General features: G+C 36.8%; 1 protein-coding gene and 1 pseudogene across 3 annotated transcripts in view; one reads left to right on the forward strand and one right to left on the reverse strand.

The window, feature by feature from the left end:
- Nucleotides 1–24,866, reverse strand: part of PPP3R1 (protein phosphatase 3 regulatory subunit B, alpha) — a 68,002-nt gene that overhangs the window by 11,386 nt on the left and 31,750 nt on the right. For 2 of the 3 annotated variants that reach the window (XM_023251727.2, XM_045054305.1), the window contains exon 2: nucleotides 21,209–21,248. In XM_023251727.2, coding sequence (XP_023107495.1) covers nucleotides 21,209–21,248 — 40 coding nt within the window. Of the gene's footprint in view, nucleotides 1–20,891; nucleotides 20,992–21,208; nucleotides 21,249–24,866 lie in introns of all 3 variants that reach the window. The other variant, XM_045054304.1, reaches the window with a different exon arrangement.
- LOC102900168 lies at nucleotides 23,238–23,852 on the forward strand (annotated as a pseudogene).

The raw sequence follows: 24,866 nt of genomic DNA on the forward strand, positions 1-24,866 counted from the left end.
TTTAATAAACCTTAAGTCCCTTAAATGCTTTTCATTTATTTATTTACCTGTCTTCCCCACCTCAGACCAGAGTCCACGACCTTTCACTGGTGTTCTGTACACTGCATATAAAAGGTACTCAATAAATGTTTTAAATGAGTTTTAATTCTAAGTGTTTCAGATTTAAAACTTACTCATCAAAATGCCATCAGAATTTAGAGTAAAACTCGACTTAACCTACCAGACACCAATCAGCGGATCTTTCAGAACAGTTTCTCCAAGTTCACAGTGTTTGCTGAAAGCTACTCTCCCTCTCCATACCAAGGATGAGTTAACTTTTTCCAGTAATCTTTAGTTTTGCCTTACAACCACAAACCAGAAAAGGTGATGAGGAAACTGAACATAATGGATGACTAAAATACACCGTAAGTGGAAAAGGAAAGACAACGTGTCCCCAAACAGCATCTCATTTAGAGTAACTCTAGAGTGTACCATTAATTGGAAAGAGTAAAGGCAGAACTGTTGTGCCATAATACTTATAGAAACTGTTAGATTCCATTTACTAATGCTATGATATAAACATGATAACAGTTTTATAAAGTCACATTCTGAAACTGAAAGCGAGGTGAAGGACTATCTTCAATTACCTGGAAAACCCCACTAATCCAAAAGCATTCCAGTCTTGACAGATGAACAAGGAATATTAAGAATAAAGATGAATCATAAATCAAATATATTTCTTTACACTGCCAACAGTAATCTTTCTAAAAACCACATTCAGCCAAATTGCTGGCTCTCATGCTTAAAAATGTGTAGTGGCTTTCTAACACGCTCAGGATACAAAGTCTAAAGCCCTTGACAATATTTAGCCTCAATTTAAATTTCCATCCTTCTCTTCCCCATCTTTACTTTAGCTACAATGCTCTTGGCACAATTCTTCTATAGCATAAAGTTCATGCCTCCGTTTCCTTATATACCCTCTGCTGGACGCTCTGATCATGAGACTCATACCAATTTCTGATTTAAAAAGGGGGGAGACTGGGGTGCCTGGGTGGCTCAGTTGGTTAAGCATCTGACTCTTGGTCTCAGCTCAGGTCACGATCTCATGGTTCCTGAGTTCAAGCCCCTCACCAGGCTCTGCACTGACAACATGAAGCTTGCTTGGGATTCTCTCTCCTTCTCTCTCTGTCCCTCCCCCACTTGCTTGCTCTCTCAAAAATAAACATTAAAAAAAAAAAATCTTTAAAAAATGGGGGGAATTAACTGTATATCCTGTAGTTATGAGTATCATTAATTCTCTGGCACAAGCCCTTAAAACATTTTTTTTTAATTTTTTTTTAACGTTTATTTATTTTTGAGACAGAGAGAGACAGAGCATGAACGGGGGAGGGGCAGAGAGAGAGGGACACACAGAATCGGAAGCAGGCTCCAGGCTCTGAGCCATCAGCCCAGAGCTTGATGCGGGGCTCGAACTCATGGACCGCGAGATCGTGACCTGAGTTGAAGTCGGACACTTAACCAACTGAGCCACCCAGGCGCCCCTTAAAACAACATTTTAAAAGACATTTTCTGTCTTTTGCTTTAAATAGCTTGTGAAATATTACAAAATAGTTGATACCTATTCTGGATGAGTAGTTACAACTTTCCTTAAAGGCAAAGCAATGTGCCAGTTACAAATGGCTTTTTAAAAAGCCCCAGAAATAAAACATGGAGGGAATGACCTCTATCTAATCTTCTGTTCACCACCATTTGCACATACCCCATGCAGCCAAAACTCACCTTGGGATTTACTTTAGGAAGACAGTGTAATTTGAAAGTAGGCAATATCTATTCTCCAACCACCCATTTATTTCCTGCTTTCTGTCCCTTCCTTCCTGCCTGGATTACAATAATAAGTAAGACACAGACTAGATTACTCAGTACTCTGAGGCTAGCTGAACAACTGGAGGAATCTATACTAAATAATTTCAGTATTTTTAAATGGTTAACATGGAAGGCAATGCCATAAATATCTTTTAAAGCCAAAATCTAAGAAAGCTGGCTTTCAACAACAAATGGTAAAAATAGTTATTTTAGGTATGGAACAAAGTGATGAATTTGGTCATTACTGTCACCAGAGAAGCAGTTATTCAGCACTTCCACTTGCCAGCATTGTAGACCAGATGTGTTGCAGGATTAAATGTGTGCTAAAGCATGAAACAGAATCTCGATTCTTGAAGTATCAGCATACACCAATCTCGTACAAATTAGGCACAGATCTCTGAAGTAGATTAAACCCATCTTGGTAGTACCATTAAACGTTTCAGATCTGCACTTGGTACAAGTCAAATACTAAAGAACAAATTCCAACTTTTGGTAGCAACTTTGATCAAAGATTTTTCCTACTCCCTTAAAACAGATGGACAAGGGGGGAAAAAAACAAACCTCACCCTCTTGACTCATCTTGTGACTCAGAGATACTCTCTTTCATATGTTTTGCCAAGTTAAAACTCGTTATTTTTCTACTTTTTGTAAGGACGCCTTTGGAAGGACTATCACTTTTAATAGTTGAAAAAGCCTACATAGTCAATTTATTACAAAGCACTAAAATAAAGAATCTTATAAAGTAATTGTATCATTCTCTAATATTTAAGGAAGACATTAAAAGCTGGATTTTTTTTGTCTGAGTTTATGAAATATAAAGTTATTAATAAGGAATTGATGGGTTGCTTACACAGAAAACACCAAATTAAACTGTTGAGACCTTACTGAAGATCAACGCACCCTGACTATACTCAGGGATAAAGGTGAAATCTAGATGGTTACTCATTTTAACAAGTGATTTCAAGAATCTCATTAACACATAAAAATTAAGAATCTGCTTTTAGAGAGCTCATTTTGCTACAGTAAATTTTATTTTTTGCATTAAGATATTTTTTAAGTTTTTAATTCCAGTATAGTTAACATAGTGGTATATTAGTTCCAGGTGTACAATACAGTGATTCAACAATTCCATACATCACCCAGGGCTCATCACAGACAAGTGCCCTCCTTAATCTCCATCACCTATTTCACCCATCAACCCACCTACATTCTCTCTGCTTCTCTATAGTGAAGAATCTGTTTCTTGGTCTTTTTTTCCCCTTGCTCATTTGTTTCTTAAATTCCACATATAAGTGAAATCAGATGTCTTTCTCTCACTTAGTTCTTTTAGCATTATACTCTCTAGCTCCATCTATGTTGTGCAAATGGCAAGGTTTCATTTTTTTTTTAGCCAAACAGTATTCCTCTGTATATACATACCATCTCTTCTTTATCCACTCATCTATCAATGGACACTTAGGGCTCCTTCCATAATTTAGCTATTGTAAATAATACTGCTATAAACAGGGGTGCATGTATCCCTTTCAATTAGTGTTTTGTATTTTGGGGGTTGATACCCAATAATGCAATTACTGTAGGGCAGTTCTATTTTTAACCTTTTGAGGAAACGACAAACTTTTCCTACAGTGCCTGCACGAGTTTGCATCTCCCCCCCACCCTCCCCAATAGTACAAAAGGGTTCCTTCGTATTCCTCCACATCCTCATGAATGCTTGTTGTTTCTTGTGTTTTTTTTTTATTTTAGCCATTCTGGAAGGTGTGAGGTGATAGCTCATTGTACTTTGTATTTCCTTGATGATTAGTGATGTTGAGCATCTTCTCATTTATCTGTTGGCCATCTGGACGTCGTTTGGAGAAATGTCTGTTCATATCTTCTGCCCATTTTTAATTGGATTATTTGTTTTTGGGGGGGTGTTGAGCTGTATCAGTTCTTTGCATATTTTGGATACCAGCCCTTTATCAGATATGTCCTTTGCAACTATCTTCTCCAATTCAGTAGGCTGCTTTTTAGGTTGTGTTGTTTCCTTCGCTATGTCCAAGATTTTTATTTTGATGTAGTGGCAATAATTTCTTTTTGCTTTCATTTCCCTTGCCTTGGGAGACACATCTACAAAAATATACCATGACCAATGTCAGAAAAATTACTGCCTGTGTGCTCTCTTCTAGGATGTCTACAATTTCAGGTCTCACATTTAGGTCTTTAATCCATTTTGAATTTATTTTGTGTATGGTGTAAGAAAGTGGTCTAGTTTCATTCTTTTGCATGTTGCTGTCCAGTTTCCCAATACCATTTACTGAAGAGAGCTGCAGTAAGTTTTAATAAAAACTGTCAACTGGACATATTAATACTAGAATAATACTAAGAGACAGAAGGTTGCATATTCATTCATCACTCTCTCAGATGAAGAAAAACAACCATCTCCCTTCCTATTTTTTTCTCATTTAGAAAAAAGGAATGGGGCACCTGGGTGGCTCATTCGGTTAGGCATCCAACTTCAGCTCAAGGTCATGATCTCACAGTTCTTGAGTTTTTGCCTCACATCAGGCTCTGTGCAGATAGCTCAGAGCCTGAAGCCTGCTTCGGATTCTGTGTCTCCCTCTCTCTCTGCCCTCCCCTGCTTATACTCTGTCTTGTCTGTGTGTGGGGGGGTGTCTCTCAAAAAAACAACAACAAAAAAACATTAAAACAAAATTTTTTTAAAGAAAAAGAAAAAAGGAATAAAAGAGATTCCAAAATAGTATAGAAGACATCTAGGTCTCCAACTGTTAAAGCATTATTATTATTACTACATACACACCAAGCTACTACTCCACTGTTAGGGTTAAAAGAAAAACAACTTTGAAGTCTAAGCTCTTTTAGGTGATTCTGAGATTTCTCAAAATGAAAACAAAAAGAAATAAGCAGAATGGTAGAAAAATAAACTTTCTGCAAACTTTAGCCAATTCCCAGTAATTGTGTAGTACTCAACAGCAACAAGACTAATCCTTCTTGAGGAAATTCTTTTAAATAGTCAATTTATAGATAATTTACTATCTGTTAGTCTATTAATCATCTAATAACAAAAACAAAATAAATCAAGTTTTTTCAAATTCTTCTAGCAGTAACAATAATTTGAAAGAAACTAAATGTAGGATCCTGTTTAGAATCCTGGAAAAGAACTTTTCAGATGTCACCAGTTTTTTTACTAAAATATGAAGTTTAACAGTTTGTACCAATGTTAATTTCTTGATTTTGGTAACTGTACTATGGTTTAGTGAGACATTAACATTAGAGGAAGCTAGCTGAGGGGTATTTGGGAACTCTTATTTTTGCGACTTTTTAATTTCTCCTTAGTCTCCTCTAATTTATGAGAGCTCTTAATTCTTGTCTTTCATGACCTTGAAACTTATCTTTTTTTTTTTTTTTAATTTTTTTTTTCAACGTTTATTTATTTTTGGGACAGAGCGAGACAGAGCATGAACGGGGGAGGGGCAGAGAGAGAGGGAGACACAGAATCGGAAACAGGCTCCAGGCTCCGAGCCATCAGCCCAGAGCCTGACGCGGGGCTCGAACTCACGGACCGCGAGATCGTGACCTGGCTGAAGTCGGACGCTTAACCGACTGCGCCACCCAGGCGCCCCACCTTGAAACTTTTAATCCAGTATTTTGTAAAATGTCCCTCACCTTAAGCTTGCTGATATTTTCTTATGATTAGGATACATTTTGGCATTTGGGGCAAAAATACCATAGAAATGATGATGTGTCCTTATCAGCACACATTGTTATCAAAGGGTTCACAATGTCAATGTCTTTTTGCTAGTGATGTTAACTTTAATCAATTGGCCAGGGTGGTGTCTGTCAGATTTCTCCACTATAAATCTACTATCTTTCCCTTTGTATTAAAAAATATCAGGGGAGGGGCACCTGTGTGGCTTAATCAGTTAAGCATCCATGATCTCATGGTTTGGGAGTCCGAGCCCTGTGTTGGGCTCTGTGCTGTGCCTGCTTCAGATTGTGTCTCCCTCTCTCTCTGCCCCTCCCCCACTCACACTCTCTCAAAAATAAATATTTAAAAAATGTATCAGGGGAAGGGGAAACAATACTTTGAGACTATACAAATATCCCGTTTTTCCTAAAACTCTAACCTAATTTTAGCATACACAGGCAACTCGACTCTGGTGTGCAAGATTTAATCACTATGGTATTTGCTTAATGATTTTCTTTTCCCCTTTCCTTGTACATTGAAACGTTCCTATTTAAGAAACAAATAAAAACTGCCCCTTCCCCATTTCTTTCTTTATTCAGTTATTCACATCAGCATAGATTCACAGATACTTATTTTATTCTACAGGTTAAAATTCAATAATGTCACTATTCATCAAATTTTTCCAGCTTTGTTTAGGTACCACCTCAGGTTGGCTCCTGTGTGACCTTTCAACAATCCCCATTTTGAGCATCTCCTTAATTTCTGGCACCATAAAATATTCCAGACTCTGGAATTCCAGCCTCTTCTGACTATATATTTTCAAGAGGAATTTTCTCTTTTGTATGGCAGAATATTTAGAACTATATTACAGAATGAAAACTATTAGGAAAGATTACTCTAGTAAGCAATCTCAGAATCTCTATCTTAGAAATATTCTGGAAAGAGCCATCAGACAGGACAAAATAACCTATGGAAAAACATGTACTGAATAATTCTTATAAAGTCTACCACAAGAATAAAGCATTATAGTGTTATCAATAGAAGATAATGGGTGATTTCTCAACTTAAAGTTTAATTTCAAAGTTCTATTAAGTCTTTTGTAAGATTTATCTCCTACAAAGGTAATGAGTGGATTTTCATGTTACCCCCAATTAGATGCAAAACCCACCAGAGGGCGCGATAGAGACAGTCACAGAGAAGCAGTTGCAAAAAAAGCCCCCAATTCTGTACCAACCTTTTAGTGTAGCAGTTTAATATTTATATTCTGCAAGGCAGAGTCTGACAACAGAACAAAGCAAACAAAGAAAGAACCTTAACAATATTATAAGAAAACTGAAAAAGTATTTTATGAAATATTAACACAAAGTCACACAAATTTTTCTTACAAATGGAAAACCTGCATATACTTAAAAAGGTCTAGATTTTAGAGATATATCATAATTTTCTAATGTAAGAGGCAAGGCACATTTTTGGTGTTTCTGGATTATAATTTTCATGTAATTTAAAAATGAAATTATTAAATAAAAAGCTAGACAGCAGCACCAACAAAATAATTATCAAGTTGTAAAACGCCAATAAATTTTAAGCCAACTTTAACATTCCAAAAACACATTATTAAATACATAGTTCTAGAGGTTTTGACAAATGTATACACTTATGTAAGCATCACTACAATCAAGATAAAAGCACATTTCCATCATCCCCAAGTGTTCCCGAGCCCTTCTGCAGTCAATCACGTCCCCTACCACCAATAGCAGGTAACCACTGTTCTGCTTTCTGTCACTAATTATGTCTAGGATTTCATATAAATGGGATCATATAGGTGTACTCTTCTATTTATCTTCTTATTCTCATCTAATTTTTCACATTAATTCAAGCTGCTACATGGCAGTAGCTTGTTCCTTTTTATTGCAGAGTAGTAGAGTCCACTGTATGGATATACACAATTTTTAAATGTATGCATCTGTTACTAGACATACCTGTTGTTTCCTGTTTGGAATTATTAGAAATAAAGCTACTAAGAATATTCATAAAGTCTTTTTGTAAACAAATATTTTCCTAGACTTGCAGGGTCACTGGGTAAGCTGTATGCTGAACTTTCAGAAACTGTCAAAAGGTCTTCCAGAATGGTGTACCATTTTACACACTCACCATCAATCTATGAGAATTCCAGGAGCTCCACATCCTTGGCAACACGTGGTACTGTCAGTCTTTTTAAGTTTAGCCATTCTAGCGGGTGGTAGCAATATATGATTATAGTTTTAATCTGCATTTCTCAGACCTAATGATCTTGAGCATCTTTCTCATGTGATTATTGTCAATTCATATATGTCTTCGTTTGAAAAGTAACTGTTCAAATATTTTACCTTTTAAAAAATGGGTCTGGGGGGCGACGTGGTGGCTCAGTCGCTTAAGCATCTGACTTCAGGCCAGGTCATGCTCTCACGAATCATATGGGATCAAGACCCTCATGGGCCTCTCTGCTGTCAGCACAGAGCCCACTTCGGATCCTCTGTCTTCCTCTCTCTCTGCCCCTCCCCTATTCATGCTCTCTCAAAAATTAAGAACAAAAACAAAAACTGGGTTGTCTGAAAAAGTTGTGAAATTCTCTCTGTATACTGACACAAGTCCTCTGTCACCACGTAGGTAGTTCAAGTATTTTCTCCCAGTCTGTAAGCTACCTTTTCAAAGGTATCTTTTAAAGAGCAAAAATGTTCAATTTTGATGAAATCCATTTTTTCTTTTATGATTCATGTTTTATGTGTACTAAATCTTTGAGTAAACCTGGCATGAAGATTTTCTCCTACATATTCTTCTAAAAGTTCCACAGTTTTACAGCTTTTATGTTTAAATCTATAACCCATGGAATTTTTTATATATGGGATTAGAGGCAAATTTTTATTTCATATAGAAATATATTTTGTTGAAAAGTCTCCCTTACAATGGTATCTTTGACACATTTGTAAAAAATCAACTACACAAATCAACATTGTACAACTTAAATTGACACAATGTTATATATGTCAACTATATTTCAATTAAAAATTTAAAAAATCAAATAATATATTTTGCCAGTGAAGCTACATATATATATTTGTATTTATATGGATCTATGTCCTCTACTGTTCCACAGGCTGGTCTATCTTATGCCAATACCAGTCTAATGTTTTATAGTAAATATTTAAATCAGGGAGCACTGTCCTCATACTTTGTCTTCTTTTTCAAAACTGTTATGGCTTTTCTAAGACCCATACATTTCCATGTGGAATTAGCAATTAGTTTGGTAATTTTTACAAAAAGCCTGGTGAGAGTTCAATAGGGGTTGACTTGAATCTATAGATCAATCAGAGTAGAACAGATGCCTCAACAGAATCAAGTCTTTCATTTTATGATGTGGTCATCTCTCTCCATTTATTTAGGTCTTTTTAATGATTTCTCTTAGTAACATTTCATAGTTAGGTGTACAAATCTTACATATATTTGGTTAAACTTCTAACATGAATATCTCATGTTTTTATTCTTTATAAATGGTATTTTTGTCAATTTCACTTTTTTTTTCAATTATTCATTGTGATTATATAAAACTTCCACTGATTTTTGCCTTCTGTTCTTATATCATACAATATTACTAAATTCACTTATTTCTAGAAACTCACAATTTACTATATATACAATGACATCATCTAAGAGTAAAGACAATTTTTTACTACTTCCTTTCTAACCTGAATATATTTTTTTTTTCTGGACTTAATGTATTGACTAGGACTTCTAGTACAATTTTCCTTAAGTTTTTTATATGTATTTATTTTGAGAGAGAGAGGCAGAGAGAAGAGAAAGATAATTCCAGGTAGGCTCCACACTGTCAGTGCAGAGCCTGATGCGGGGCTCGAACCCAAGATCATGAGATCATGACCTGAGCAGATGTTGAGTAGGATGCTTAACCAAAGGAGACACCCAGGAGTCCCAGGAACTTCTAGTACAACTTTGACTACACTTCTTCAGAGTGAAAAACTGCTTTTTTTCCCAATCTTAGGTGGAAAGCATTCAGTCTTTCATCATTAAGTATGATGTTAATTATAGGTTGTTGTTGTTTTTTTGTTTTTTTGTTTTTTTTTTACAGGTGCTCTATCCGAGTTTAGTCCCCTTCTACTCCTAATTTGCCAAGTATATTTACCACTGAACTCTGTCAAAGATTTTGCTCCATCTATTGCTAAGATCATGTTTCTCTTACTCTGCCCACATAGTGAATTATACTGTTTTTTAGTTAAAATCACACTGAGGATAAATTCCACTTGGTCATGTTTTATTGTCCTTTTTACAATACTGCTGGATGAGATTTACAAATATTTAAAGATTTTTACATGTACATTCATGGTGCATGTTGGTCTACAGTTTTCTATGATATTTTTGGTATTGCTAATGGTGTAATAATGCTAGCTTCTATTTTCTGAAGGAATCTGGATTATAACTTTTTTTTCATTAAATGTTAGAATTTGCCAGTAAAGCCATCTGGCTTGGAGTTTTCTTTGTGGGAAGATTTTTATTTTAGAGAGACAGAGCATGCTCAAGCGGGGGGGGGGGGGGGGGGCAGGGGGGAGATAGAGGGGGAGGGGGAGGGGGAGAAATATCCTAAGCAGGCTCCATGCTCAGCACAGAGCCCAATGGAGGGCTTGACTCCCACCACCCTGGGGCCATGACCTGAGCTGCAATCAAGAGTTGCATGCTCAATCGACTGAGCCACCCAGGTGCCCCTCTTTGTGGGAAGGTTTTTAAATAAGAATTCAATTTCATTAATAGATATAATTCTATCAAGATTTTTTTACTGCTGTGTCAGTTTTAAGTATTTGTTTTAGATTAAATTTTTCCATTTAATCTAAGGTGTAGAACTTTATTGGCATAAAATTCTTCATAATATTCCCTTGTTACCCTTTTAACATCTGTAGGATCTGTAATGATTTCAGTTCTTCTGTTACTGATACTGGTAATTGTGTTTTCTTCTAAAACGTTCCTTCTAAATGTGAATACTGTTATGTTCCACAGACTTCCTCCTACCTTATATAAAAGATATGACCCAAAATGATCCACCACACCAGAACTCACTCAGGCAAATGAATGTTATCCAAAAATGTCAAAATAAGCTGCACAGTTAAAATAATCTTAAAAATTTTTTAAATTGTTTTCAGAGCTAACAGCTTCAGAAAAAAATTTGTCATAGAAAAGCCATGTAATGTAAATTGTTGGAAGAAACCTTGGAGATGAAAACTCAAGATGAGGAAACAGACTCTGAGAATTATTTAAGTTGCCAAATGCTATAAAGCTTGATGGCAAAACTGAGTGACAGCATTTCTTGAAATACTTTCTAATCTAATTTCTTTTCATATGTTAGTTCCATTTGAATAGTTAGTACAGAAGATTAAGCTAAGAGATACTAAACACTGCTGTTCCTCAACATGCATTTTCAGGCAAGTGTGGAGAAAAGAGAACAATAAGAATGTTCTCATCTCAAAGAAATAAAAATCAAACCACAGATTTCTGGGATGTTCTCCAGGTTATACATTACTGGTTTTCCTACTGAAGGTGTTTGTATTGCTGTTGTTTTTCTCTTTTTGGTTTATCTACACTGTAGTTCTAATAAAAATAGATAATTAGCCTACTGAAAAAGCATATAGTTAAAACACCATAAAAACACATCTTCAAGTTTTCTCATTGTTATTAATAACCAAGTCATACTTTTTTTTTTTTTTTTTTTTTTTTTTTTTTAGTTTATTTAGAGAGAAAGAAAAGGTGTGAGTGGGAGAGAGGCAGAAAGAGAGGGGGACAGAGGATTCAAAACAGGTTCTGGGCTATCGGCACAGAGCCCAATGTGGGGCTTGAACTCAGGAGCCGTGAGATCATGACCGGAGCCAAAGTCAGAAGCGTACCCGACTGAGCCACCCAGGCACTCCACATACTTTTTTTTTTTTTTAACCTATGTGTACACTATGTAAGCTAGTGTAAGCCTGAAAAGACACAGCTCTTAAAGATTTCTTATGTTTTGTAAGTCAAATTCAATCCCAACCCATTCATTACACATCACATTCTCCAGGTTTTCCTGGAGAGGGGACAGGGGCCAGAAGCAGAGAAAGACCAAATCTCAAGCAGGCTCCACACTTAGTACGGAGCCCAACACAGGGCTCAATCCCACAACCCTAGGATCATGTTCCTGTGTTATGTTGTGTTTAAACACTTAGTTGCACTTTTTTAAAGCTTTGTACCACTCCCCAACCCCAACTCGCCCCAAAATATGGGATTTTTTTTTTTACAAAAGAATGCATACTTAAGACTTCTTTCACTTTTAGCACCAATTATTCAAGATTTTATGGCTGCTCCAGAGCTTAACGTGGTTTATCATCAATAATGTCACACTACATACCCAATCTCTATTTTTCTTATAATGATTTGCCTTTTACCTTAAGAAATTCCAAAAAGAAAAAAAGAAAAGAAATTCCAGCACACAATTTATATTCTTTTCTTTCTTCTTGAAGACTCTTCACAGACAATTCTGGTTTCTTGCTCTAATTTGTACCAACTGCTTTCTAGGCCCATAGGCATAGTTATTATCCTGTGATTTTCACTGGGTGTCTTAGAGATTTGGTTTTGCGGATCTCATCTGCTTTAACTTCTATTTCATTTCTCTGACTACATATTCAAAAACTTATAGAAGGTAAATTTCCCAAAAGTCCCTAAATTTCTGAAAATGTCTTTAATTTGATCTCACACCTGAACAATCATTTAGCTGGTATCAAACTCTAGGTTTAGGAACTCAGAACTTTGAATAAATTGCTCCACTGCTTTCTAATATCTAAGAAATCCAATGCCAAAACACTCCTATTCTTTTTAGGCAATTTTTCCCCCCAACTAGCAGCTTTTAGAATTTTCTTTTCACTCCTGGAATTTTAAAATGTAAACTTCTCAAAAGAAGTTGAGACTAAATGCTGATCATATTTCATCTAAACTTCTTGGTAATCAGAATGCTCTTTCAATCAGAAGATTTTATTTTTCAGGTGAGGGAAATTTTCTCCTACTTTTCAATCATTAGTTTTGCTTCTATTTTTATCTACTACATCTCTTGAAATTTCCTTTAGGCAGTTGCTATTACTGTCTGTATATGTGCCACAAAGCTTTCTTTTTTGGTATATTTTTCCTTATTCTTTGCTCTAACATTCTGAAGGAGAGCCAAGAATTTATCATACTTCTGCTAACTGGATGGCTAGGCCTTTTCACCAGCTAAAGTAACTGACTTCTCCTTATCACCTACGAAATTATTCAAATTTGTGGTAGGCTATGTCATGAACTTCACTGTTAAAACTACAAATTTGTAAGTGCCGCCATACCAACATGGGATAGTCTAGCATCTCACTTTTTATTAAGACTACTTCTAAAATTTTTGTGTTTATTGGAGAGATAGAGAGAAAGACAGAATCTGAAGCAGGCTCCAGGCTCCAAGCTGTCAGCACAGAGCCCAACACGGGGCTCAAACTCACCAAACCATGAGATCATGACCTGAGCCAAATGCAGACACTTAACGGACTGAGCTACCGAGGTGCCCCAAGACTACTATTAAAAACCCCAAAATATTTAGAACCTAGAAGACAATCCAGGTATTTGTAAAAAAAAAAAAAGAGACATATAACAGCAAGCCACGGTAACAACTCAAAACCCAGATGTTCAAGTCATACACTATACGTTCAAGTCATACACTATACTTTAAAAGACTTCAAAATCTTTTTTTTTTTTTTTAATGTCTATTTATCTATTTAGAAAAAGTGCACATGAGCAGGGGAGGGGCAGAGAGAGGAGGAGAATCCCAAGCAGGCTCCACACTCAGCTCAGAGCCTGAGGCGGGGCTCAATCTCACAACCCTGGGATCATGACCTGAGCTGAAAACAAGAGTCTGATGCTTAACTGCTTAACCAAGTGAGCCACCCACGGCCCCTAGAAAACTTTTTTTTCCCCTGCCTTCATGGCTCAGCTCTAAGGCTTTACTGAAAGAAAGTAGAATATAAGCAATTCTCAGCAGACTAGGTAAAATAGAGTTCAGGATCACTATATAATTAAGTAAATGGTAAATCATAGCTGGTAGACTAAGAAATATGAACTATGTGGGGCGCCTAGGTGGCCCAGTCGGTTAAGCGTCTGACTTCGGCTCAGGTCATGCTCTCATGGTTTGGGAGTTCGAGCCCCAGTGTTGGGCTCTGTGCTGATGACTTGGACCCTGGAGCCTGCTTCAGATTCTGTGTCTCCCTCTCTCTCTGCCCCTCCCACATTCACACCCTCTCTCAAAATTAAATAAACACTTAAAAAAAAAAAAAGAAACATGGACTATGTGATATGAATTTATGAACATTTTAATCAAAGTAATACAGAAGTCAATTTCAAAGTTAATGACAAAAAGGTTTAAAATAAATAGCTTTAGGGCCCCTGGGTGGATCAGGCGGTTAAGTGTCCAACTTCGACTCAGGTCATGATCTCACAGTTCCTGACTCCGAGCTCCACGTGGGGCTCTGTGCTGACAGCTTGGAGCCTGGAACCTGCTTCAGATTCTGCATCTCCCTCTCTCTCTGCCCTTCCCCCACTCACAGTCTCTCTCTCTCTCTCTCTCTCTCTCTCTCTCTCTCTCTCAAAAATAACATTTAAAAAATTTTAAGTAATACTGAATGGCATTTTAGGAATAAAATGTTTTACTATTTTCACCTGTGCACATTCAAACTGAATTTAATATCAATAAATATTAAAAAGGTTTCCTCCAAAGATTTGAGATGATGAATAAAGGTTTGATAGTCAACCAGAAATCACTCTTTAGAACACATATTATTTAAAAACTACATGGATGGAACTGGAGGGTATTATGCTAAGTGAAATTAGTCAGAAAGACAAAAATCATATGACTTCACTCATATGAGGACTTTAAGAGACAAAACAGACGAACATAAGGGAAAGGAAACAAAAATAACATAAAAACAGGGAAGGGGACAGAACAGAAGAGACTCATAAATATGGAGAACAAACTGAGGGTTGCTGGAGGGGTTGTGGGAGGAGGGATGGGCTAAATGTGTAAGGGGCTTAGGAATCTACTCCTGAAATCATTGTTTCACTATATGCTAATTTGGATGTAAATTAAAAAAAAAAAACTGAATGGAATTAAGCTAGTTCAAGTAAGAAAGGAAAAAAAGAATGCAGAAAAAGAGGAAATTAAATTTAGAGGAACTTTTTCTTTGAAAAAGTTTTGTTTTCATAACAAAGAAAAACTAGATCAAAGAATATGAACATGTAAATTTCCCTGAGACCATCTAATTGAGAGCAGAAATTAACAGCACAAAGTAAGGTCAATTACTCCACACTTTCAAGTCACCTGTAAATACTCAAAACAGAAACAAAACTGCCTGACTACGAGACTGTTTACTCAAAATGAGAGCAGTGTCCTATAGGCTAATGATGTCTTAAAGTTCTTTATGCAAAAGACATGCCTTCAGAGTCTGCCAAACTCTTCTTGGGTCACCTTCTAATGAAAGAAAACTGAGACATCTTTTTAGATAGAAGATTTCTTAGTCTTTCATCTACATTCAGTTTACAAAATAAGCCCTATGTTTACCAATTTTATCAAAAACATTCAGAATTATACTGGTTTTATCAGCAGTAAAAATTAGCTGAATCTGATTTTCCACTCGTACCTCCAACTATTCCCCCATTTTAGTCCTCTGCTTAAACTATCTAAAGTAGTATCTTGCACTGAGTCACTTTTCCAAGTTACCATGCCAAGTTACAACTAAGGTCCCATCTTTGAACAAATCACCCAAGAGAGTATACATTTCCTGGTCCAGACAAGTTAGCCAAAGTCACAATGGCTTAGAATAATTTAACTCAATAAAAAGTAAACGCTGAATTGTGAGACAATAAAAGAATACTTATCTACATATTAGACAATCCAGTTTTGTCTAAAATCATTCACGTAAACACAAACATAACATTAATCATGTAATATTTACTATACGGAAGACTACATAGTATTGTGATTAAAAATATAACCGTGGTATGCCTGGGTGGCTGGTTCGGTTAAGCGTCTGACTTTGGCCCAGATCATAATTTTATGGTTTGGGAGTTAGAGCCCTGACAATCTCTACTGTCAGCACAGAGCCTACTTTCTGGATCCTTTGTCTATATGTCTGTCTATCTGTCTGTCTGTCTGTCTGTCTCCCTCCCTCTGCCCCTCCCCCACTCATGCACACCCACACACTCTCTAAAATAAACATTAAAAAAAAATATGACTCTGGAGCATGACTACTTGAGATCAACTCATAGTTTTGTTACTTTTCCTATTGTTGTGTGGCCTTAAGTCTGTTAGTGAAGGTCTCTCTCTGCCTGTTTTCTCATCTATATAGCAGGGAAAGTAAACCTCTTTCATGAGGCTATTGTAAAGATTAAAAAGGTTAATATATGTGAAGTGCTTAGAATAATGCCTGGCACATGTTAAATGCCATATAAATATTTGTTGTGATTATTTATGAAAATAAATGGGGTGACTGGTAACCACTGGGTTTTCCTAAAGGTACAGCCTTTAAAATTATCCAAGTAGTTGTCTATGTAGTCCAGCTCTGAGTTCTAACTAGCTTATTTAGTCAACAGATATTTATTCAGCATCTGCTCTATGCCAGGTATTGCACTTATGCTTTTACTGTCAATGCCTCAATTCCTTCATTGGTGAAAATGAGCTTAAAAATACCCTCTTGTTATTAAAGCTTGCTGTGCTGCATATGCCATACTTAGCTATAAATTAATTATTGCTTCTTGATATTACTTTTAGTTTCTTCCTCCTCCCTTTTTCCATTCATTAAAAAATAAAACAAAACAAAAAACTTCTGGGTGCACCTGTGTGGCTCAGCTGATTGAGCGCCCGACTTCGGCTCAGGTCATGATCTCAAGGTTCATGAGTTCAAGCCCCACACTGGGCTCTTTGCTGTCAGCACGGAGCCCGCTTCTGATCCTCTGCCCACCCCGCCCCCCAGCTTGCACTCTCTCTAATTAAAAAAAAAAAAAAAACTTTTAATAATGGAAAATTTCAAACACATACAAAGGTGAGAGACTAGTTTAATGAATTCCATATACCTATCATCCAACTGTTCAACCATTAACACATGCGAAATCTTATTTATACACCCACTTCAATTATCTTAGAGCAAATTCCAGACATATCATTTCCTTGTAACTTCAGTATTATCTTTAAAAGACATTATTTTTAAAAACATCACAATAACACTACTTGAAAAAATATTAATAAATTAATAATTAACTCCTTGATATTAAACAATCATGCTCCAATTTCCCCAAAACAGCACAAATGATTTTACAGGTGTTTTTAATCCACATTGGCAAATAGTCAATGTGTCAATAAAATGAAATTGACTTTAAGAGTAACAGTTTCATTAGAGTAGTAAAAGATAAAAGCCAGATTGCAGCAGGCCAAGAAATCAGCAAAAATAAGGAAATAGATACTATGTGAGTATAACTTGGTGACTCAAAGTTCTTTCCTTGGTCTTGACAAGAGCATTAACATCCAGAATACTGCTGTTCTAATTAGTGATATTGGCAAACACTTTATAGTGCTTAGTAAATTGTAGGCATTGCTGAAAGCAGTTTGCATGTATTAACTGAATAACAACAATTCTATACAACAGGTACTATTACCATTTTACAGATGAGGAAACCAAAGTACTGAAAAGTTAAATAACTTAAGTGCTCAAGGTCACAAAGCTAGTAAAAGGTAGAGTTGGAATTTGAACTTAGGTATACAGTACTTATTACACAAACTGTGGCAAGACTTTTTTTGTAATATAAGTGTTTTTGTTAGCTTTTGATCGGACCTATTAAATTTTTTAACCTCTGTTAAACTTAGAAATATTTAGTATATCTTCATCTCTGGGGTATTTTGAGATTCAGAAATTATGTTCATTATGAACATTTAATCCGTAGTGACAGATTAAGTGACCTAACTTGACTGGAAGACTGAAATTTTAGTCTTTGATCTATGCTGTGTTGCTTATTGGCTGGGTCATTTTCTATAGTGTAAAGAGGCACTATTCTTACATTTAACCAAATTATGCAACTGCATTTTGTCAGATGTTTCACTATTGCCTTCTTTTACTCTAAAATCTAATACTACATGTTATTAAAAGTAAATTAAAGTTGAAAAAAAAGAAATAAGGAAATGGAGATAACTGTACAGTATATGCTCTTTTTTTGAGAAGCTCAAATAGGAGAAAAAGTGAAGAAAAACTAGGAGGTACATGAAGGATCAGAATCAAAGCATAGTTGATTATATGTGTAAACTGAAGAGCTAAAACTTAAGATATATAGGAAAAGACAGAGAAACAAAATAAGGTCCTAGAGATGAGAGTGGATGAGGTTAAAAGCACAAGGAAGGAGGCTGACCTTGAATAAGGGGGTATAATCCAAACTGACACTGACAGGAGTCAGTTAAGCATGACTGGCACTGAGAAAACTGGCAGGCAGAGGTAGAAGATGGAGGGGCATGAGGAGGCTAACACTTAAAATGTTTTCAGTTTTCTTAAGACTCAGGAGACAAGGCATTGATTAAAAGCAGAGTACTGGAAAGGATTATGCAAGGGATTTGGATAGAATGTTGAAGACCTGGATGAAATTTAAGGAGACTGAAAAAGACAAACAGAACCAGACAGGTAAAGAATTAATCAGCATTCGAATCTTATGTAGCTTTCAAAACCAATTTCATCACCCCATCCACAAAGCTCTTAACTTCTGTAACCAAAAGTAATTTTCCCTTAGAATTTTTATTTTTCATAATGGTTTACTTGTACTGTAATAATTTTACCCAAGAGCCAGACTGTAAGTACTTTGTGGGTGCTTACTTTATCGGTATATCACAAGGCTGAAGACAGTACCTTACAGAATATAATTTACCATCTTCTTACTTCTAATTTTTTAAATGTTTATTCATTTTTGAGAGAGACACACAGAACATGAGTGGGGGAGGAGTGGAGAGAGAGACACACAGAATTCGAAGCAGGTTCCAAGGCTCTGAGCTGTCAGCACAGAGCCCAATGTGGGGCTCAAGCCCACGAACTCTGAAATCATGGCCTGAACTGAAGTTGGACGCTCAACTGACTGACCCACCCAGGCGCCCTGAATCTTCTTACCTTTTTTAAGGTAAATACTAAAGGAACAAAACACACAGTAACTACCTGAAGAGCTGAGACCACTCAAGCCTGAGACAATTACATAAGAACCCATCAAGAACACAGAATTAAGGTGAGTCTTGAAGAGGTGAGAAGGCAAGACATTATTTAACCTGAACAGGGACATATAAATAGTGAAGTGCCTCAAGAATTAGTTTTAACAGAGGCACCTGGGTAGTTCAGTGAGTGAAAATCCGACTCCTGATTTTTGCTCAGGTCATGATCTCATATGAGTTCGAGCCTTGAGTCTAGCTCCCCACTGACAGTACAGATCCTGCATGGGAGTCTCTCTCTCCCCCTCTGCCGCTCCCAGGCTCATGCACACTCTCTCTCTCAAGAATAAATAAATTTAAAAAAAAATGAGTTTTAACATTCTTATCTATAATGGTAGTTATTCACAGATAACACTAACCTCTTCCAATAATATAAAGAAGTTTTTCAGGGGTGCCTAGGTGTCTCAGTCGGTTGGGAGTCCGACTTTGGCTCAGGTCATGACCTCACGATTCCTGAGTTCAAGCCCTGCATCAGGCTCTGCGCTGACAACTCAGAGCTTGGAGCCTGCTTCCAATTCTGTGACTCTGTCTCTCTCTCAAAAATAAACAAATGTTAAAAAAAAATTTTTTTAGGGGCTCCTGGGTAGCTCAGTCAGTTGAGTGTCCAACTTTGGCTCAGGTCATGATCTCACTGTTTGTTTTGAGTTTGAGCCTCGCATTGGGCCCTGGGCTGACAGTCAGAGCCTGGAGCCTGCTTCAGATTCTGTGTCTCCCTCTCTCTCTGCTCCTCCCCCACTTGTGCTCTGTCTCTGTCTCTGTCTCAAAAATAAACATTAAAAAAAAAAAAAACTTAAAGAAGTTTTTTAAATGACAAAAAAAATTTACTACAATATGTGGATGGGAGAAAAGTGGTGGTTTCAATGTAGACAAGTTCATTTTGGGGAAATCATCCAAATCATGTATGAAATTTTATAAAAGCACATTTTATTCTAGTGAACCAAATAGGGAACAGAGAAAAAAAAGCTATAAACTGGGTAGAAGAACCCAGATAGATTCATAGCTGGTTACACAATCACTGACAACTACAGATCTTCAATGACATGGCTCAACAGTTTCATCAAAGCATAGATGAAGTAGTAAGAAAGAAGACTTACTACTAAGTTCTGAAGATAAAACTGAAAGGGGCAGCTTTAACAGTGTATGCATTATTTGTCAACAGTGTATGCTCAGGTTGTGATCTTGCAGCTCATGGGACCGAACCCTGTGTTGGGCTGTGTACTGACAAGCTCAATGCCTGCATGGGATTCTCTCTCCCTCTGTCTGCCTCTCCCCTGCTCACACGCTCTCTCTCAAAATAAATGAATAAGCATTTAAAAACAAATTATAGAAGTTACAAAATGTAAGATGAAATGATAAATAATTTCAGCTTATTATAACTGCTACAAAGAAAATAAATGGGGTACTATTCATGACAGAGAATCTAAGCAGAGAGAGAAAAAACATCTCCAAAGGGGTGACATTTATGCTGACAGTTGAATGACAACAACGTCAAATAAAGAGCTGATAGAACAGCATTCTACCCAGAGCGCATAAGCAAGCAAAGGTGTTGAAGAGAATGAAATTAACACAGGTTTTGGGAAAAGAAAGGAGACTAATGAAACAAAGGGCAACTGGGAAAGTGACAAACAAACCAAGTGACACTTCATTGCAACATAATGTCTCCAAATGGGGAAGGACCAGTTACATCTAATAGAAATGGCAAGGAAGGTTCAGAACTGTTTGGGTATCCTGGGACCTCGTGATGCCATCTGAACTTACCAATGGTCCCTATTCCAATTCTAAAGATATCTCCCTTTCCCAATCACTGCTCTTCCATACAAGAGACTTTATGATTTTTATATAAGCTCCCTAGTGCTCTGATCCTTAAATCAAGAATTTCAAAAACTGTCATTTTCTTTCTTTACATTCTCCAGTACACTCAGAAACAACCAGACCACCCTACACTTCTTATACTCTTCACTCCTCTGAGAAACATCTTTGGCAATAGCTATTTGGTCGATCGAAGTTTTGCCTTCAACACACTTTATTTTATACAACCAAAGGATAAGTAAATTAACTGTTTACCTGAAACTTTGTTAATCTGAAAACCTTCTGTTGGGTTACGCCACTGAGATCTGAGGGCTGATTTGTAACTACAGCACAATACAGATAATAAAGAGCAGCTCTATTAAAAAACAAAACAAAACAAAAACAGTTCCCTGCTCTGATAACTTTAAAAGACAAAGTCAAATTCATTACTCATTTTAAATAGTTAAGGGCTAACTTTACTATGTAGATATACAGAGGTGTATGATATATACATATATAGGTATGATATATACATATACATATATTTATATACATATAAAAGAAATTCTTGATAACAAGAATATGTGACTTACAGTGTGAGCACATTTCCAAAGGATAACTTGCCTCATTTCCCTGGAGAAAGAAATAAATAATAATTAGTCACAAAATTGGTACAAATGTCTTTAAAAGGTTTAAATATTCTAAGTCACAAACATAGGGAAATAAGCCAAAAACCAATGTATCTAGGTCTATAAATTATCATTTTTTGATAAGAAAAAAAATCATAAAATAGGATATAAAGAGCTCTCAAATCACAACAGGCCTGAGTTGGGTCTCTGACATTATGACTTATACAAACCCTTGACTAAAATTTACTTTAAATATTTTTAATGCCCTAAACGTATGGATTGTGTAATTTTAAAACACAGGAGACTGTCAATGTTCTGTCTTGCTGAGTAAATTCATTTTGGGACAAAAGTCAGAATAGTTTCTCCTGTCACATATATTTAAATGAAGAGTTTCCTGAGACTGTAAAGCTGTTAAAAAGAAAAAAAAAAAAACTATTAGCATTTATACCTACTATCTTCTATATGCCACGCAACTAAAATAAAACAAATATTAATAGGAAGATGGGTCCAATGTAAGGCAGCCAATTCAAATTTTTCTTTTGAAAAGTCTTATCTCATGGGTAAATTCCAAGTTGATATAATTTATCTGAACTCCTAACTTATAAAATATATAAAACCAACCATCTCTTTACTATCCAGGATTCCATGTGAATTTATTTAAGGAAATAAATAAATAAATACATACATACATACATACATACATACATACATACTATCCAGGATTCCATGTGAATTTATTTAAGCTCTAGAAAAACTACAGACCCAGTCAAAAGCCCACATTTAACAATTCTTAATGAACTGACCCTAGGGAGGTCAAAGTACCTGGTGGATGATCACATCATTTGATCAGTGATGAAACCAGTTCTAAATCTAAAACAGTAAAAACTTCTAGTAAAACAGACTCACGTGAGATAAAAACAATGAAAATCCTCTTAAAGTCTACAGAATTTAATGTAAACTGAATTTTTAAAGTTCAGTTATAAAATCAGAGTACTACACATCCTATATTCCATTTACCTAATCTTGACCCTATCTAGCAACATGTGCAATAGGATTAATATATGAATATACTTACAATAGCCTGTGATGTTATTGAATACAGTCTGAAAAGAACATTCTAGTCTGGCTCACTAGTTTTTAAACTCCTAAAAAGTTATCTTACACTATGTAAATTTGAAGTCTAAGAAAGGTTATCCCGTAAATTAGCTAGCATCTTCAATTCTTATCATGCATGCTACCAATCATTAATTAGTTTTTTCCTTGAAAATTATAGCAGATAACTGCAATTTTCCAGAACTGGTTAATTTAAGGTTACTTTAAATATCAAATATATATTGAGGCGCCTGGGTGGCTCAGTAGGTTAAGTGTCCAACTTCAGCTCAGGTCATGATCTCACAGTTCATGGGTTCAAGACCCATATCGGGCTCTGTGCTGACAGCTCAGAGCCTGGAGCCTGCTTCAGATTCTCTGTCTCCCTCTCTCTCTGTCTCTCCCCCACTTGAGCACGTGCTCTCTCCCCCTCTTTAAAAAATAAACATTAGGGGCACCTGGGTGGCTCAGTCGGTTAAGTGGCTGACTTCAGCTCACGTCATGATCTCGTGGTCCATGAGTTCGAGCCCTGCATCGGGCTCTGTGCTGACAGCTCAGAGCCTGGAGCCTGTTTCAGATTCTGTGTCTCCCTCTCTCTGACCCTCCCCTGTTCATGCTCTGTCTCTCCCTGTCTCAAAAATAAATAAAACGTTAAAAAAATAAAAAATAAACATTAAAAATATTTTAATATTGAAAAGCCTTAGTGGAGCCCGGCGGTAGACCTCGGAGGCTTCTCCACACAGCAGTGGGATCAGCATCTTCCTGGGATCACCAAGCCCCAGAAGCTGGGTTTCTTTAAACCAGGGCTGCTGTTTTCTGTTTCTCCCTGGGCTGCAAAAAGCTAGAAGATTTTTATCTAGCTCAAACAAGGCTGCTGGTATTCCTTTTTCCCGTGAGGCTGTTTGTGGCTGCAATTGCATGAAATCCCAATGGTGTAGACCAGTGGTGATGGATCTAGGAGTTCACCAACTGAGACATTTTTCAATTTCTTTCTTGTCATCCTTGCTGGAGACTGAAAACGCTTCTGTGAGACTTGACAATAGCTCCTTGGGTGCAAGTGTGGTAGCTATTGACAACAAAAATCGAGCAAGCTATGGATCTGGTGAAAAGCCATCTGATGTATGTGGTTAGAGAGGAAGTGGAAACCCTTAAAGAGCAAATCAAAGAACTAATAGAGAAAAATTCCCTGGAGCAGGAAAACAATCTGCTGAAGACACTGGCCAGTCCTGAGCAGCTTGCCCAGTTTCAGGCCCAGCTGCAGACTGGCTCCCGCCCTGTGACCTCACAGCCCCCAGCCCAGCCAGCGTTCCAGGGCTCAGGACCAACCGCATGGCCTCCCATGCCCCTGAAGAACTGGCCGCTGCTGTCTGAACTGAACAGACCAGAGAAGATATACAAGGGGGAATCCATCCACCTCTACAGTCACCCATTTCATTGCTCACTGCACAAGAGAAGTGAAGCTGACCTATGCCATTGTGTCTGTTTTCCAGTATTAAACACTCATGTGCTTTTGGCTTGAAGAAATTTCTTAGTTGGGTGAATTAAAGGTTAATCAGATAATTAGCATGGATATACTGGGACTTCATGCAGCTTGGCAGATACGTGAGAAGTGGTTCCATTCATGCTGAGGAGCTGTGTGCCTTTCCATCATCCCTTCCCTGCTCCCCATCCCTGCTCCCAAGAGTTCTCTCCTGCTTGCATGTAGTATACTCCATGGGGTTAGAAGCAGTGGGGCTCCAGTGGACTTTCCTCTCTCCTCTTCCCCATGAGGAACTTGAAAGGAAGGGAGGTCAGAGTAAAGACTGACACATAGTCTCACCTAAGATGAAGGGAAACATAGTTCATCATACAAATTGACGACTGTCACCAAAAATCCATAAAACGATAGTACTGTGCCTCTTTCTAAAACAGTAGATGACACAAAATTCTTTGAGATGGTGACAGGTAGCTGGGACCCAGGCTATCTTACCATGAAGGTTGTTTTGCTTATTGTATATTTGTGTATGTAGTGGAACTATTTTGTACAATAGAGGGCTGTAACTACTATTTATGTTGTACAGATTGAAATCTAGATGTCTGAAGAGGTGTGAACTGTCTTTTATACAGAGATCTACAGAAAAAATGCTACATGAAGAAAACTACACCTGAAGAAATTTTAAGAATCTGGCATCGTCAGTCACTTTGTGTAATCTGAACTCTTCTAGTTGCTGAATGTCTTGAAGTAAATTCCTGTTCGCTGAAGTCTTTTGATTGAGCTGGTTGAATACTTTGAAAAATGATCCATTCTAGCTAATGAAATGGATCTCCCAGGAGGGATTTCTGCATATTACCTGTATAGTAGTTATACGCATTTGTTTCTGTGCATATTCTCTACACAGTTGTAAGGTGTCACTGTATTTAACAGCTGCACTTGTCAACTTTCAATAAAGCATATAAAATGTTGATAAAATATTTTAATATCAAATATATATTAAAGGTAGAAGAAAATGATAAACAGCGGCATCTGGGTGGCTCAGTCAGTTAAGCCTCTGAC

Source organism: Felis catus, chromosome A3 (genome assembly GCF_018350175.1).
Source record: "Felis catus isolate Fca126 chromosome A3, F.catus_Fca126_mat1.0, whole genome shotgun sequence".
NCBI classification, from domain to species: Eukaryota; Metazoa; Chordata; class Mammalia; order Carnivora; family Felidae; genus Felis; species Felis catus.